This window comes from Theropithecus gelada, chromosome 19 (assembly GCF_003255815.1).
Source record: "Theropithecus gelada isolate Dixy chromosome 19, Tgel_1.0, whole genome shotgun sequence".
Taxonomy (NCBI): Eukaryota; Metazoa; Chordata; class Mammalia; order Primates; family Cercopithecidae; genus Theropithecus; species Theropithecus gelada.
Genome location: NC_037687.1, coordinates 20839622 through 20857264, shown reverse-complemented (window position 1 = coordinate 20857264; position 17643 = coordinate 20839622). Strand labels below are relative to the sequence as shown.

The window sequence follows — 17643 nt, the reverse complement described above, 5'->3', positions numbered from 1 at the left end:
ATAATCTTTCCAGAAAGTAATCTAATTTTTTGTTATTGTGGGGTTTTTTGTGTTTGTTTTGTTTTTATTTCATTTTTTCTTTTATTATTATATTTTTAAGTTCTAAGGTACATATGCACAATGTGCAGGTTTGTTACATATGTATACATGTGCCTTGTTAGTGTGCTGCACCCATTAACTCATCATTTATATTAGGTATTTCTACTAACGCTATCCCTCCCCACTCCCAAAAGTAATGTATTTTTATTTGACTATGTGTTGTTTTTGTTGAATCATGTTATTTTCAATAGAAGCAACTGCTTTCAATACTTTTTATATGTAAGGTTTATGGAGTTCCAATATACTTTTCAGAATTTTGTTATTTTTGAAAGTTTTTTTCTTTTTATTTGGCAGGACAGATTTGCTGATGGTATTATGCTTACTTGATCACTGTATTTTTCAAGAGTTTGACTTTATCACACACTTCCCTTCTGGCCTGCAAAATTTTTGTTGACAATTCACTGGCTGTCTCATAAGACTGCCTGCAAATGACTCATCACTTTTATCTTGCAGCTCCCAAGATTCTCTTCTGGTCTGTGACTTTTGAAATTGTGCTTATATGTGTGTTTGTTATAAATATCTTTGTGTGTTTCCTAGTTTGTTTGTTGAGCTTCTTCATTTGTACATCATTGTTTCTTTCAAGATTTTTCAGCTATTCTTTTTTATATTTATTACCTCCACAATTTCTGTTTTTTTGATATTCTAAATATTTATGTTCTTCATTTTTCTGATTTTCTATAGTTCTTTGTCTTCCTATTTCACTTATTGAGTATTATTCAATTTATTTTCAATTATTAAAATCAATGCATATACTTTTTTTATGGTTTCTTTTTGAAAATTATATTTTTATGGAACCATATTGCCTTATTTTGTATACATTGTAATCTTTGATGGAAATTTGGACATTAAAAAAGGCTACCCGTTACAATCTTCATAATGTAGCTTTGTCCTGGCATGGTCTGAACAATTGTCTTGGTTAGAGATTCTGGGAGTCTCTCAAACATGTTCTTAGAATGTGTCTTGTCTGAAATTTTGTCTTATTTTTTAGTTAAAGGAGTTTATTCATGTTTCTTCTTAACAGTAATCACGTGCTATGCCTGTTTTCTCTCTGTGGTACAGCAGTCTCTCTGTTGCTGAAACATTTACCTTTGGTCTCAGCAAACTTAAACTGTCACTCCAAAGCATACCACCATTTCTTTCAGCACTATATTTCATGAGAGATACACACCAGTGTCCGGAAAGGCTCCTAGAAGCAAGTAATAAAGATAAATGTGCCAGTGTTTTACTTGTCATTAAAAAGTTGGCAATTTGCTTCTAAAGACACTATGTTATATTGGGGAGCAGGAAGAGCTGTGTTGGGTAAATGTAACAGATTTTGACTTCTAAGTGGCTCCTTGCATTGTTCTCACCAGGGCACTTCACACACTTAACTCATTTATAAATTTTTTTCAGATGTAATTTGGTTGGTATTTTTTTTGTTGGTTTTTTTTTTTTAACATTTATATGTCTATAAAGGAATGAGGGCCTTTGGTATTTTCCTATGCCATCTTATTTATATAGTTTGTATAGTATTATAGGTTAGACTTGTAAACTGTATTATCTGTGTCTAGTAGGTAATTTGTTATTTTTTATCTCTTTCAGTTATATGTTCTCATTTTGCCCAAGACCTTTGGCCAGAGCGGGACATTAAAGATTCTTTTCAAGAATCAATACTGAAAAAATATAGAAATTATGAACATGACAATTTACAGTTACAAAAAGGCTGTAAAAGTGTGGATGAGTGTGAGGTGCACAAAGAAGATAACAAATTAAACCAGTGTTTGATAACTACCCAGAGAAACATATTTCAATGTGACCCATATGCAGAAGTCTTTCATACATTTTCAAATTCAAACAGACATAAGACAAGACAACCTGGAAAGAAACCTTTCAAATGTAAAAAATGTGAGAAATCATTTTGCATGCTCTTACACCTAAGTCAACATAAAAGATTTCATATTACAGAGAATTCCTACCAATGTAAAGATTGTGGCAAAGCCTTCAACTGGTTCTCAACCCTTACTACACACAGGAGAATTCATACCGGAGAGAAACCCTACAAATGTGAAGAATGTGGGAGAGCATTTAACCGGTCCTCACACCTTACTACACATAAGATAATTCATACTGGAGAGAAACCATACAGATGTGAAGAATGTGGCAAAGCCTTTAACCGGTCTTCACACCTCACTACACATAAAAGAATTCATACTGGAGTGAAACCCTACAAATGTACAGAATGTGGCAAAGCTTTTAACCGGTCCTCACACCTTACTACACACAGGATAATTCATACTGGAGAGAAACCCTACAAATGTGAAGAATGTGGCAAAGCTTTTAACCAATCCTCAACCCTAACTACACATAAGATAACTCATGCTGGAGAGAAACCCTACAAATGTGAAGAATGTGGCAAAGCTTTTTACCGATTCTCATACCTTACTACACATAAGATAAGTCATACTGGAGAGAAATTCTACAAATGTGAAGAATGTGGCAAAGGCTTTAACTGGTCCTCAGCCCTCACTAAACATAAGAGAATTCATACTGGAGAGAAACCCTATAAATGTGAAGAATGTGGCAAAGCCTTTAATGAGTCCTCAAACCTTACTACGCATAAGATGATTCATACTGGAGAGAAACCCTACAAATGTGAAGAATGTGGCAAAGCTTTTTACCGATTCTCATACCTTACTACACATAAGATAAGTCATACTGGAGAGAAATTCTACAAATGTGAAGAATGTGGCAAAGGCTTTAACTGGTCCTCAGCCCTCACTAAACATAAGAGAATTCATACTGGAGAGAAACCCTATAAATGTGAAGAATGTGGCAAAGCCTTTAATGAGTCCTCAAACCTTACTACGCATAAGATGATTCATACTGGAGAGAAACCCTACAAATGTGAAGAATGTGGCAAAGCTTTTAACCGGTCCTCACAACTAACTGTACATAAGATGATTCACACTGGAGAGAAACCTTACAAATGTGAAGAATGTGGCAAAGCCTTTAACCGGTGCTCACAACTAACTGCACATAAGATGATTCATACTGGAGAGAAGCCCTACAAATGTGAGGAATGTGGCAAAGCTTTTAACCGATCCTCAAACCTTAGTAAACATAAGATAACTCATACTGGAGAGAGATCTTACAGATGGGAAGAATGTGGTAAAGCCTTTAACCAGTCCCTGAGCCTTATTAAACAAAATAACTCATACTGGAGAGAAACCCTACAAATGTGAAGAATGTGGCAAAGCCTTTAGTCCTAAACTCTTACTAAACATAAAAAAATTCATACTGGAGTGTGAAGAACATGGCAAAGCCTTTAATAAGTTCTCAATTCCTAACAGACGTAAGATAATTCATACTAGAGAGAAATTCTACAAACCAGAAAGATGTGACAGTACTTTGAAAACACCTCAAACTTTTCTAAACATAAAGGCAATCACAGTGGTGAGAAATCCTAGAAATGTGAAGAATTTGATAAAGCTTTTAAATGGTTGTCACACTTGATTGTAGGTAAGATAATTTATACTGGAGAAAACTTCTACATGTGTGAACAATGTGGCAAAACTTTTAACTAATGCTCACACCTTACTGCATAGGAAAGCATTTATACTTGAGAAAGATTGTACAAATATAAAGACTGTGAAAAAGCCATTAATACACGCTCACATCTTACTCAACATCAGAGAGTTCCTACTTAATAAAAACATTATAAGGCCAACTACTGTCAAAATATCTTTAAGAAAATATAAGCCTTTAAGGTGAAGAGTATTTTGAAGAACATTGTAGTAGGATTGTAATATGTTTACTTGTATCACAGATCTTACTGTACACATTTTGTATTAGAGGAAACCTCTGAAGCAGTTGCTCAAACTTTGTTCAGTATCAGGGAATTTATATTGAAAAAAAAACCTTGCAAATGTAATACATTTGGAAAAATACTTTTTCAAAAACTACAGCTTAGAAAACACGAGAGAGTTCATACTAAAACATATTTTTGCAGATACAGTAAAAATTTTTTAAATTTTTAATCAAAAATTAAATCTATGTAAATATCAGAATTTACAGTAGAAATATATAAGGCACTGACACTTCAGATATTGTACTAAATCAGAGTGCTGAGTAAAGAAAATAAAACTAAAATTTGTAAAAAAATGATTTGTATATAACTTTAAAAGTAGTAAAAGTTTTTTTGCAGTTATTACATTCAAAGTATGCTTAACTTTGAAAAAATATTTTGAAAAGTGAATAATGATGTAATTCAGCTCTCAAATTATTTCCTGCTGTTTCTTCATTCCTATTTACATGTGAAAGCATGTGATCAATTGTTGCTGCATCAAAGATATGAGAGATTCTTTTTTATTAGGTGAGCATTATTTATAAACTTTGTTATGAAAAAGTAAGGACATTAAAATGTAAGATGTATGATGAAAATCGTACAAAAGTAAAGAGACTTTTGTGGTTAACTTATAATATTGAGTAATGTGTGCGTTAGGTGTTCAGAGTAATGTTCTGCATTATGAGAAGAAAACATTTTAAATTTCATTTATAAGTAAATTAAAATTTAGTATATTGTACTAATTATACTTTTATATAAAATGCAGTGTATTTTTTTAAATTTCAGATTATATGTGATGTTAATATATTCAACCTTTTTAACATGTTAAATACTATTGTGCATTCAATGAAGTGTTATTATGTCACAAACCTTAACCTATTCCTCCTTACTCAAGGGTGCACATAAAACATGGTAATATATATACTGTTTGGTAACATAATGGATTAACATCTCTAGTAATCTCTTTTGCCAGTGGCTTTGACTGCAAATAAGTTAAAGAATATTACTTCTGTAGGTTAAAATTTTGTTTTTATTTTATTTTATTTTTTGAGAGGGAGTCTTGCTCTGTCGTCCAGGCTGGAGTGCAGTGGCGTGATCTTGGCTCACTGCAACCTCTGCCTCCTGGGTTCAAGCAATTCTACCTCAGCCTCCCAGTAGCTGGGATTACAGGTGCCCACCACCATGCCCAGCTAATTTTTGTATTTTAGTAGAGACGGGGTTTCATAATGTAAGTCAAGCTGGTCTCGAACTTCTGACCTCAAATGATCCCCCCACCTCGGCTTCCCAAAGTTCTGGGATTACAGGCATGAGCCACTGTGCCCAGCCAAATGTTTATTTTATTTAAATTTATTTTTCTTATTTGGGGTATATAATATGAGTATATATTCATGCAATATATGGCATATTTTGATACAAGAATATAGTATATAATAATCACATCAGGGTAAATGAGGTATCCATCACCTCTAGTGTTTTTCTTTTGTATTACAAACAATCCACTTTTATATTTTTAGTTATTTTAACATGTACAATTGTTATTGATTACAGTGTTATTTTTATGGTCATAATAAATTATGTAGAAGTATAAATAAAATCCATGCATTTCTGGGTCCTGAATAAATATTTTTAAAGTTTTCTAATATTTATTTTTTGAGCATGTTTCCTGTCTGCCTGCAAACACATGCAGACTTTTAGTTTTCATTTACGTAGAGTTAAATATATGTTAGTCTAAAGATAAACTTTAGGTGTAAGAAAATTATAGAGTGAGTTTGTGTGTATGAATTTATACCTGTTTTCAGAAGACAAAAGCAATATTGAACAAAACAAATCATTTTAACAAGATGACTACTAGAAAACTAAAAACCTCAAAAATGCTGAAAGCAAATGTATTCTCTGCTTTGTATTGAATTTATTACTGTACAATCTATGGCTAATAGTTCTGAATCTCCCCATGGAAATTCTGTTTATACTTGCCTGGTACTCATGATAGACCCCTAATTATTTTGTATCTTTTTATATAAATATTTTACAGATTACAAAGTATTCATTATGTGAGCTGGTCTGTGATTATAAGAATAATTGTTATAAAATTTAGTAATGCATACAAAATTTTTAAATGTAATTCCACAATTAGTGTATTAAGTTACATTTTATTTAGTTAGAACACTTCATTTTGTTTTTAGTTGGAGAACTCTATCACTCTTTTGTTATTTTTTCTTTTCACTTTTTATAATTCACATAAGTAAATTTATTGAGTCAATTTGTTCAGTTAAGTACTAGGGAAGCTTGATAAGTTGTGAGAATGTTTTTATATTTAAATATAGCAAACGTACATAACAGTTCTTACTAACAGATGTTCCATAATAAGCTGTAAGTATTCCTGCTAAAGTTAGTTTGTAACTTCAATTCAGAGATGAAAAATATCAGTTGTGAAGAAATAAAATTGATTCTTCATGTGGAGAGGACATATTTTCCAGGCCACAATGCTGAATCCTGCTGAATTTAAAGAGAAGTTCTGCATCTTTTATTTCTTAATTATCTTCAGATTTGTCTGTATTATGTGTATCCCACCTATGTATGCAGCGCAACCCTTCTCCTTTTTCTGTGTTATGGCTTCAGTTTTCTCACTGTTGTCTTAATGCCATTTCATTTCACATGATGCCTTGTAAATTTTGATGAGAACGTTCGTTTTTTTTTTTTTTTTTTTTGAGATGGAGTCTCGCCCTTTCGCCCAGGCTGGAGTGCAGTGGTGCAATGTGGGCTCACTGCAACCTCTGCCTTCCAGGTGAAAGCACTTATCCTGCCTCAGCCTCCCAAGTAGCTGGGATTACAGGCACCTGCCACCACAGGTTGGTTTTTTTTTTTTTTTTTTTTTTGTATCTTTAGTAGAGGCCAAGCTGACGGGACTGCTGGAAAGATCCTTTTCCTACCGACAAGCAGCCACCTGAGCTTTTCATTGTTGCTGCAGTTGGTGGGTCTTTCTCAGGCCTCCCTGAGCTCTTTGCCTTCCCTACCCTGCCAAAGGCAATGCTTTTTTCTCTCCTTTCCCTTTATTTTTTCTGTTACTCAGGATGACCGTCTTGCCCAGAGGCCACAAGTTGAAACTCCTGATTGGAGGTTGAATTAATGATAACAGGCCCAACTAGGGGCAAGTTTGAGGCTTGTCAGTTTGATACTGATTGCTAAGTAGAGAGGCAATCAATATCAAAAAATATGTGTTTTGTCACACATATTTTGCTCCGGCCAAAATGAAAGAAGATAATTTTCCTCTGTGTTGTGGCTTGGCCCCCAGTGCTGTGGGGCAGCCAGCCATGTCACTAGGGCCACTCAGGGAAAAGGAACCCAGAAGCTTGGCATGCTGGCAGAAGGGTACAAATTTCTTACCAAACAGAATTCTGGCATCTCTCTATATATATGCAAACTCATTGAATGAATGGCAGAAATCACTGTTTATCTCCTCTGTAAAGTTTTAATTGGAAAATGCATTTGTGATACTAGTCTTAAGACATAACAAACCTGTTGTACTTTGTGCTATAAATGTCTTTCTGTATTGTTGTCATTAAGAGGGGGTACTTCAGGAGAGAAAGCTGGCCTAGGAGGTTCAAGATGGCCCAGCAAGCTGGTCAGTCATGTCCTTGGAAGACTGACCTTGTAACCATGTGACAGTACTTTCTCCTGGTCTCCACCATCACAATGGTGGCCCAGGTTCAGGGTTCAATTTCCAGCTTAGGGAATGAGTACTGTCTTGTTTGATATTTCGGTGACCTTTACCATTTGTTGATTCTCTTTCCCTCTAGGAACCATCTCAAGTTTTCCTTTCTCAGAATACCTGTGAGGTTGCCTTTGGCAAAGTTCGAAAGCCAGAGAGATTTGACCTGACTAAAGTCTGGTAATAAGAAATTTAAAAGAGCACTTGTGGGCGGCAAGACACCCAGGTGCCGAGACAAGAGATTGAGGGCACGAGCTGTTCCAGTATCATAAAATATATAAAATAAGAATAGTTATACTAAATATAGATAATAGATATGATTATATATGAATATCGTTAATCATTAGTTTGTAGCAATTACTCTTTATTCCAATATTATAATAATCCTTGCTGTACAATCATAACCTAGGAAAAACCTGGCCATGCAAAGATAGGAGCTGAAGGGACATAGTGAGAAGTGACCAGAAGATGAGTGCAAGTCCTGTTATGCCCAGAGAGGGCCACCAGAGGATTCCTTGGTCTAGCAGTAATGCAAGTGTCTGGGAAGATGCCTGTTGCCAAGCGGATTGTGGTCTAGCGGTAGCATCAGTGCCAAGGAAATGCACCCGCTATATAACAGACTGGGAAAGGGAGTCCCCCTTTCCCAGGGGAGTTTAATGAAGACTCTACTCCTCCACCTCTTGTGGGGTTATCTGGAGGCCTAACCGTCTCCCTGTGATGCTGTGCTTCAATGGTCACACTCCTAGTCCTCTTTCATGTTCCATCCTGTACACCTGGCTCTGCCTTCTAAATAGCAGTAGCAAAATTAGTGACAGTATTAAAAACCTCTAATATGAGGAAATAATGGCATAGACTGTGACCTCTGTCTGTCACTCCGCCTCAGCTGCCAAACAGGGAAGGGCCCCCTGTCCAGTAGACATGTGACTCATGTGACCTTGTCAATCACTGGAGATGACTCACACTCCTTACCCTGTCCCTTTTACCTTGTATCCAATAAATACCAGCACAGCCAGGCATTCAGGGCCACTACAGGTCTCCGCGTCTTGGTGGTAGTGGTCCCCTGGGGGCCAGCTGTCTTTTATCTCTTTGTCTTGTTCCGTGTCTTGGTGGTAGTGGTCCCCTGGGGGCCAGCTGTCTTTTCTTTTATCTCTTTGTTTTGTGTCTTTATTTCTACAATGTCTCGTCTCTCCAGAGAGAGAAAAACCCACCAACCCTGTGGGGCTGGACCCTACATAACTAAGCTTAGAAGTCAGCCTTAATTAAAAGCAGATATTCAAGCTCTAACAGACTGTGTGCAGGGGGAGTGTGGCAAGATGAGATGGCTGAGGGGGTTGTGGGGAGTGTTGGAACTATTGAATATCCTGATTATATTGTTGGTTACACAAACCTGCAGATATGTTAGAATTCATAGAACTGTACACCCCCCAAAAGTCCACTTTTTATTGTAAAACGTCAAGAAGATTGAATATCTTCCATTTTACTGTGTTTAACCTAACAATCCTTGAGAAAAACAGAGGAGGTACCACAGGCCCTGTCTGGGAAACACCCTTTTCTCCTCATGAAACCTCAGGAATTGAAAGTGGATAGATCTCTCTCAAAATCTGATTTGAGAAAAATCTGATTTTCTGTTCTGCTTTGCATTCATTATCTGACATTTTTTACTTCTGGGGTTATCAGAAATTATTTCACATATGAAAGAACTTTGGTATGTAATAACTGAGTAAGAAATATACTTTTGAGGATGGTTAATAGCAATTATGGGGAAATAGTTCTTCACATTTGAATCAGAGAAACATACCCTTGACCACATAAAAAGTATGGGGATGTCCCCACACCCAACTGAGAAATAAGATTACCATGGGAATGGACTGATTGTTTCTTGGATCCATGATCTGATATTAAAATGGAACCCTTAGTTTTGGAGGATCTGTTTTGCCTTCCAGCTGTGTTTACTTTTTAGGCCGTAACAACTACATGTTTTCCTGGCCCTGGGATCCATCCTGAAGCTAGGAATTCAATTAAGAAACTGACAAAGGAAAAACCTTAAAACTACTGAAACTTTTGTCTGTATATTTCTGTGTTGAGTGTGTGATATAAAAGAGCTCTGATTAATTGGTTTAAAAACAATAACAGCTTAAATCATATATTTTGTCAGAAAAGTAAAATGTGTAATGCCTTTTAGTAGATGTGACAAGTAATCTTTTGGCAATTAAACAGTTGTAAAGATTATTGGAAAAATAAAATGTCTTCAAAATATAAACATTTGATCAAAATTATACAGGTCAGATATTAGGTTTACCAAATATTTTAAGGTCATAAACTGCTTCTTTGACTTTTAAAAATTGTTCAGTTTTCCTACCTTGAAGCCATTAGATTCTAAATAAGGCCTGGGGACATATGGAATTAGTCATGCCCCCTTTCTATACAAAGAAGGTTATAAAGAGGAAAGGTTTTATATTAAAAAAAAATCTTGTATAGCAAATTCTTTTCCTAAAATAAAATGACTGGTTATTTAAAAACAGGGATGTTGAGGACAAAGCAGAAAGTCCAAACATATTTTAGACAGTCTGTACTGAAACGAAATAAGAAACGAAAATAAGAAACAATAAGAAACGAAAGCATTCGTGAAAGGTATTTTATACAAGAAACGTTATACAATTAAAGGTGATTAGACCTTCTGAATACTTCATAAAATGCCACTAAGACTCTTACTGTACAACTTGCCAGCTTTACAGCTAGGTAAGGCCTGAGGCACAAGGAATTAGTTACACCCTCTAACTATTAATACACTGGAAAGAGTCAGACCTTATCTACACTTGTGCCTGGGTCCTAGACTCCACACCTAGTACATAACTAAAATCCCACTTACCATGGTTTTCACCATAGGTAAAAGTTTCTAAGAATTAACATTGTAACATGGAATTTTGATGACTACAAAACAGTTTTACATGCAAGGTATGCAAAGAAAATGAAATGTGTTTTTGATAGTTTATAAAAAATAGAAATGTAGATTTGTCTAGATTAAAAGGTTTCAAGTTAGATAGAATAAAACTGAAAGTTTTAACAAATTGTGGATAATTTTTGAACATTTAATTGTAAAAGAGATTCTGTGAGCATATTGACTAAAGTTAAAGGGGTATTATCCAGGTTTAATATATATTGAACACTGAGATAAAAATGACAAGTTTCTCTTAAAGCTCTGATCAACTCTTTAACAACAAAAAATGTGTAAATAGTTATAAAAGTTTTATGAGAATAATATGTTATGGTCAAACATTAAAATTGGATAAATTTGTCTAAAGATTCATTAAGGCCGGGCGCAGTGGCTCACATCTGTAATTCCAGCACTCTGGGAGGCCGAGGTGGGTGGATCACGAGGTCAGGAGTTCAAGACAAGCCTGGCCAAGATGTTGAAACCCCATCTGTACTAAAAATACAAAAATTAGCCAGGCACAGTGGCAGGCACCTGTAATCCCAGCTACTCAGGAGGCTGAGGCAGGAGAATCACTTGAACCTCGGTGGCAGAGGTCCAGTGAGCCGAGATCAAGCCATTGGGTTTGACATCACTATTACACAAATATAATGGTGAAATTTGGATCATTTAGTATAAAAATGATACAGGAAACATTGTCAAATGTGAAATCATGTTTTACTCTTTTTGGACTATATTTGTATAAATATGCTATTGGTATGTGCTTCAAAATTATAGGGCCGGGCAACATGGCTGACGTCTGTAATCCCAGCACTTTGGGATGCCAAGATGAGCAGATCGCTTGAGGTCAAGGGTTCAAGACCAACCTGGCCAACAAGGTGAAACCCCCGTCTCTACTAAAAATACAAAAATTACCAGGCATTGTAGCATGCAACTGTAGTGTGGTAGCATGCACCCAGCTGCTCTGCTCTGGTGGCTGAGGCAGGAGAATCACTGGAACCCAGGAGGCAGAGGTTGCAGTAAGCCAAGATCACACCACTGCACTCCAGCCTGAGCAAAAGAGTAAGACTCCATCTCAAAAAAAAAAAAAAAAAAAAGGAAACCGCTATAATTCTAATATGACTAAGTGTATGTCATTAATAATTGCACTTTGGGAGGCTGAGGCGAGTGGGTCACCTGAGATCATGAGTTCAAGACCAGCCTGTCCAACATGGTGAAACCCCATCTCTACTAAAAATACAAAACTTAGCCGGGTATGATGGCAGGTCCCTGTAATCCTAGCTATTTGGGAGGCTGAGGTGGGACAGTCGCTTGAACCTGGGAGGCAGAGGTTGCAGTGAGCCAAGATTGCGCCACTACACCCCAGCCTAGGGGACACAGCAAGACTCCGTCTCAAAAAATAATAATAATAATTACAATTTTTACCTAAAATAATTGTATGCCACAGAGCTAACCAAATTTCCTTGACAATCATGTTCTTTTTCTACTGTAACTGCCCTAAAACTTGGCCATCCGGACAATCATCTTGTGTCAATCTTCTTCAAAAGATGATTTGTAGTCAACTATAAGACATTGACAGATGTTCCTAAATGCAAGTTTTTGATAACATTAGAAATTGTGACATTAGAATAGAGGAAGAGCTTTTTTTGTTTGTTTTTTTGAGATGGAGTCTCACTCTGTCACCCAGGCTGGAGTGCAGTGGCATGATCTCAGCTCACTGCAAGCTCCAATTCCCAGGTTCACGCCATTCTCCTGCCTCAGCCTCCCAACTAGCTGGGACTACAGGTGCCTGCCACCATGCCCAGCTGGGTTTTTTTGTATTTTTAGTAGACATGAGGTTTCTCCATGTTAGCCAGCATAGTCTCGATCTCCTGACCTCGTGATCCACCCGCTTTGGCCTCCCAAAACGCTGGGATTACAGGGGTGAGCCGTTGTGCCCGGCCTGAGGAAGAACTTTCAATACTAATGGAGAACTAAAATGGTCATGACTAACAAACAGAACAGGAATTAACTGAGTGGACTGAACTAATAGAAGACTGAAGTAGTATTTTTTGACTTTGCCTAAAACATAATTGATCTTTTGTTTTTCAAAGTCAAAAAAAACTATTCTTTCGAACTATTCACACCTTTTAACAATTGAGTAGGCCGGGCGCGGTGGCTCAAGCCTGTAATCCCAGCACTTTGGGAGGCCGAGACGGGCGGATCATGAGGTCAGGAGATCGAGACCATCCTGGCCGACACGGTGAAACCCCGCCTCTACTAGAAAATACAGAAAACTAGCCGGGCGAGGTGGCGGGCGCCTGTACTCCCAGCTACTCGGGAGGCTGAGGCAGGAGAATGGTGTGAACCCGGGAGGCGGAGCTTGCAGTGAGCTGAGATCCAGCCACTGCACTCCAGCCTGGGCGGCACAGCGAGACTCCGTCTCAAAAAAAAAAAAAAAAAAAAACAATTGAGTAAAGTATACACCTGTGAAAAAAATTTGGAAAATATTTGTGAGTATTCTGAACGTATAACAATTTACTTATTCATATAAGTGCAATAAGAAACTGTTTTCTTTTACAACAGGACACAATTAGAGAAACTTGTTATTTTACCAAGGCTTTGACTAGAATGACATGTTATGCGTTAATGAACTAAACTTGACTTGTAGAACCAATAAAAGCTCCATGGGAAAACTGGTATCATACCTTGTCTACACAGGCCCTGTACCAGGTTCCTGGCTTGTGGTAAATAAAAAAAATTCTTATCTGAGATTCCTTTTATAAAACAAGGTTCCATCAAAGCCAATTTAAAAGGCCTATGTGAAAAGAAATAATCAGGCCAAGTATAAGACTAAAACTTATTTTACAAATAAATTGGCCCTATTATAATTCATCTTTAATAAAAATGGGAAACTGGAAAGAAATTATATTTCAAATACTATGGTACACTTTTTATTAGATTCTGTTCTCATCAGTTGTTTTTGAGTTTTTTTCTACAATTTTAGCTAACCTTACTAATTTCTGTGAACAAACCAGTAATTTCTGGCTACAGCTCAGAAGAAACAAGCAAGAGGGATGGGTAATGTAAAAATCTGGATCACTGTTTGAATTCTGAATACATTACAATCAGCCACCAACTTCATAACAGCTTTGCTCCAACAAATGCCCAGTTCATGAAAAGCTTTCTTAAGTTTACTTGGAATAATTTTGCTTATTTTTTTTTACTGTGAATATATTGATATATTGCCATTGTACTCCTTGTGTAGAAATGCAGAATAAACTTCCTGGGTGTTTTCTTAAAGTGAACACTTATTAATCTTCCAGATATCACCTATTGTTGGAACTCAGAGTTAGGAATGGCCCTCATCATACTGATGCTTTCTGATTGAGCTCCTCTCTACCTCAAATACAGAAGACCCTAATAGTTAGGCAAGAATATCATCACTTCTATTCAGCATGAAGTAGTAGCAGAAGATTGATCTTCGTCCCTCTACAACCCTTAGGGTTAAGGGTTTCCTTGTTTAAAAAAAAAAAGGGCGGGGGGATGATGTCAGAGGCATATTGAACCAGAGCAAATCTATTTTGAATAGGGCCTGGGTAAAATAGGGCTGACATCTACTGGTCTGCATTCCCAGATGGTTAGGCATTCTAAGTCACAGGATGAGATAGAAAGTCAGCACAAAATACAGCTCATAAAGACCTGGCTGATAAAACTACTTGCAGTAAAGAAGTGGGATAAAACCCACCAAAACCAAGATGGTGGTGAGTGTGACCTCTGGTCATCCTCACTGCTACACTCCCACCAGTGCCATGACAGTTCACAAATGCCATGGAAACATCAGGAAGTTACCCTTTAGGGTCTAAAATGGGGAGGCATATATACTCCACTGCTTGATTAGCAAATAATCAAGAAATAACCATAAAAACGGGCAACCAGCAGCCCTCAGGGCTGCTCTGCCTATAGAGTAACCCATTCTTTTATTTCTTATTAATAAACTTGCTTTCACTTTATGGACTCATCTTGATTCTTGAGTGAAATCCAAGGACCCTCTTTTGGGGTTTGGTTTGGGACCCTTTTCGGTAAAATCTCTGCACATATTTTTTCTTCTTTTCCTTATGAAAAAAAAATTGGCTAAGCCTGGGTGTGGTAGCTCACGCCTGTAATCCCAGCACTTTGGGAGACAGAGGTGGGCAGATCACGAGAAGATTGAGACCATCCTGGCTAATATAGTGAAACCCTGTCTCTACTAAAAACACAAAAATTAGCTGGACTTGGTGGCACGTGCCTGTACTCCCAGCTACTTGGGAGGCTGAGGCAAGAGAACCATTTGAACCTGGGATGCACAGGTTACAGTGATCCGAGATCATGTCACTGCACTTCAGCCCGGCCACAGAATGAGACTCTGTCTTATGGCAGGGGGTGGGGGAGATCAGCTACATGTCTCTTCAGTGGTCTAAATAAAATTTCACATGGGCTCGTGTTTCAAGTCAGGTCATTCAATCACTGGAGAGATTCTTCCACCCACTCCTGCTCACTTACGTGCTCAAGAACCACCCACTCAGAAGACACTGCATTACGCCCCAGTGACTGCCCCAGGTGCATTTTACTTTGCAAGCTCTTACACCATGTCACTGGGGTCAATTCTGTTGTTACTGGTCTTTTGGAATACTTTTTGGTAACAAAATTTTCACTTTTTTTTCCCAGTATTTTTCTTTATATTTATTTCACTATTTTTCTGCCCCCTTAGATAATCCAGGGAGCAGAAATTATTTTTGTGTTTTCCCCTCAATACCAGCATCTGATTGGCTGCCCAGCAATGTGTCTCCAAGAAATGAAAGCTGGGTTGGGTGAGGACAATTTTAATGTCTCCAGGGGTTACCTTTTCAAAATAAGAGTGCACCAGAAGATTCCTTTCAGCCCCAGGGCATCCACTTGTTCCCTTGAGAGGACACATTCCATACCTCAGGTCATCCTACGGGAGAAAATAAACCAGAAGCTGACATTCACTAGGCACTTAGGCTGACAGAACCATGGTGGATATCTTGGTTTACTCCCAGATAGTACTGAAACCCAGGACCAGGAAGAAACTAAATGGTGGCTGAGGACACATCACCCCACAGATTTTTCCAAACCAAAAGCTTGACCCAAAAACATTCTGGTAAGATTTCTGTGCCTGGCCAGTGCGGTGGCTCACGCCTGTAATCCCAGCACTTTGGGGGGCCGAGACGGTCGGATCAGGAGGTCAGTAGATCGAGACCCTCTTGGCTAAAACGGACCCCGTCTCTACTAAAATACAAAAAAAAAATTAGCCGGGCGTGGTTAAAATACAAAAAAAAAATTAGCCGGGCGTGGTGGCGGGCGCCTGTAGTCCCAGCTACTTGGGAGGCTGTGGCAGGAGAATGGCATGAACCCGGGAGGCGGAGCTTGCAGTGAGCCGAGATCGCGCCACTGCACTCTAGCCTGGGCGACAGAGTGAGACTCCAACTCAAAAAAAAAAACAACCAAAGAAACAAGACCTCTGTGCCTAGAAAAGATAGAAGGAAAAGAGACACAGAGATTTTCTACAATACAGTGTCAGAGGATTAGTCTTTGTTTCCTTTTCATGGGAAATATTTACAAATGGATAACAAATCTTCTTAAAAACACCATTCAATGCTCTGTCAAAAACAATTAAAATATGGTATAAACAAGTATACTAAAGGACAAATAGGTGATAACGTGAATTAGGGAGGAAAAGTTGGCATTTGGGAATGCCAGATGAAATCGAAAATTTAGTATCTTACTGCAAGCCAGAGTGAGGATGGAGAAATGAGGGACGGGGGTTAGATTTAAGACCCTGCTTGGGACACAGGTGAAAAACGCAGCAGAAAATCAGTTCCCCGTGGAGTGTGAAAATAATTAAGTGACAGGCAATTAGACTGAGGTGTCTCTAGTCCCTGGGTTCCCACTTAAAAAAAAAAATCTAACTCAGGTGCAAGTTTTTTTTTAATTACTACATTCAGAGAAAATTTAGACTTAAACAACTATAAAATGCTAATTAAATTCTGATTACATAACCAGGAAATCTTCACCGATATTGTACAAATTAAGAAACTACGTTACGGTACCTACCCAATTACTAAATTTAGTTTTCATCATCATGCATTTTATAAATGACTTTCCTTCAGGCCTCTCCCATAGAACACAAACTACAAACCATAGCTGGGAGCTCTACGATTCTTGAATCACTTTGATTAAATTCTTTAAGCCAGGCGCGGTGGCTCACGCCCGTAATCCTATCACTTCAGGAGGCCGAGGCGAGCAGATTACGAGGTCAGGAGTTCAAGACCAGCATGGCCAACGAGGTGAAACCCCGTCTTTACTAAAAATACAAAAAAATTAGCCAGGTCCGGTGACAGGCGCCTGTAATCCCAGCTACTCGGAAGCTGAGCCAGGAGAATCGCCAGCACCCGGCAGGCGGAGGTTGCAGTCAGCCGACATTGCGCCAATGAACCCTATCCTGGGCGACAGAGCCAGACTCCGACTCAAAAAAAAAAAAAAAAAGGAAAAAAAAGTCTTTAATATTTGTGCAGTGACTCCCATACATTTTTAGTAGGAGAAAAGAGGAACTGGGAAAGCCAAGGACCAAAGCTCTTCCCATTCATGAACCCGCACCCGGCGTCAGGATTCTCCCTTGATGATCCTCCCTTGGTCCCTTCAATCTGAGAGAGACGCGGCGCTTCGGGTGCAACGCGGCCGAGAGAGGGCTCCAGGCCAGGGCACAGTCACTAAGCAGGGAAGAGACAGGACGCCTGGGGTCCCGGCTGTCAGCGCAGCCGCCATCTTATGGCTGAAGGGCACCGAGGCCGAATTGGGCAAGAACTCGAAGCGCAGATTGTGGAGCTGACTGCGGTGAGGCCTGAGTCCCGCCACAACTACTTCCCACCAGTTCCAACCAGCCCCTTCCCCATCTCTCGGGATGTTGGACCGGGCACTCTCACCATTTCTAGGCTTCCAGGGGGTACTGGCGTCTTAGCTGTAGATGTCCCAATATCTGCAGGTCACAGGGCCACAGAGGCTAGGCCCCCAGGACCAGAAGACAGAGAGCAGTGAGGACGA

General features: G+C 38.4%; 1 protein-coding gene and 1 pseudogene across 1 annotated transcript in view; one reads left to right on the top strand and one right to left on the bottom strand.

The window, feature by feature from the left end:
* LOC112612820 (zinc finger protein 100-like) overlaps positions 1-6387 on the top strand; it is a 48014-nt gene extending 41627 nt beyond the window's left edge. Inside the window, 2 exon segments of the mRNA XM_025367757.1 lie at positions 1681-3280; positions 3282-6387. Of these exon segments, the coding sequence (XP_025223542.1) occupies positions 1681-3280; positions 3282-3591 (1910 nt within the window). The 3' untranslated portion in view covers positions 3592-6387.
* The window catches only part of LOC112611883, a 272327-nt pseudogene extending 254960 nt beyond the window's left edge, over positions 1-17367 (bottom strand).
* Positions 17368-17643: the final 276 nt, after the last annotated feature.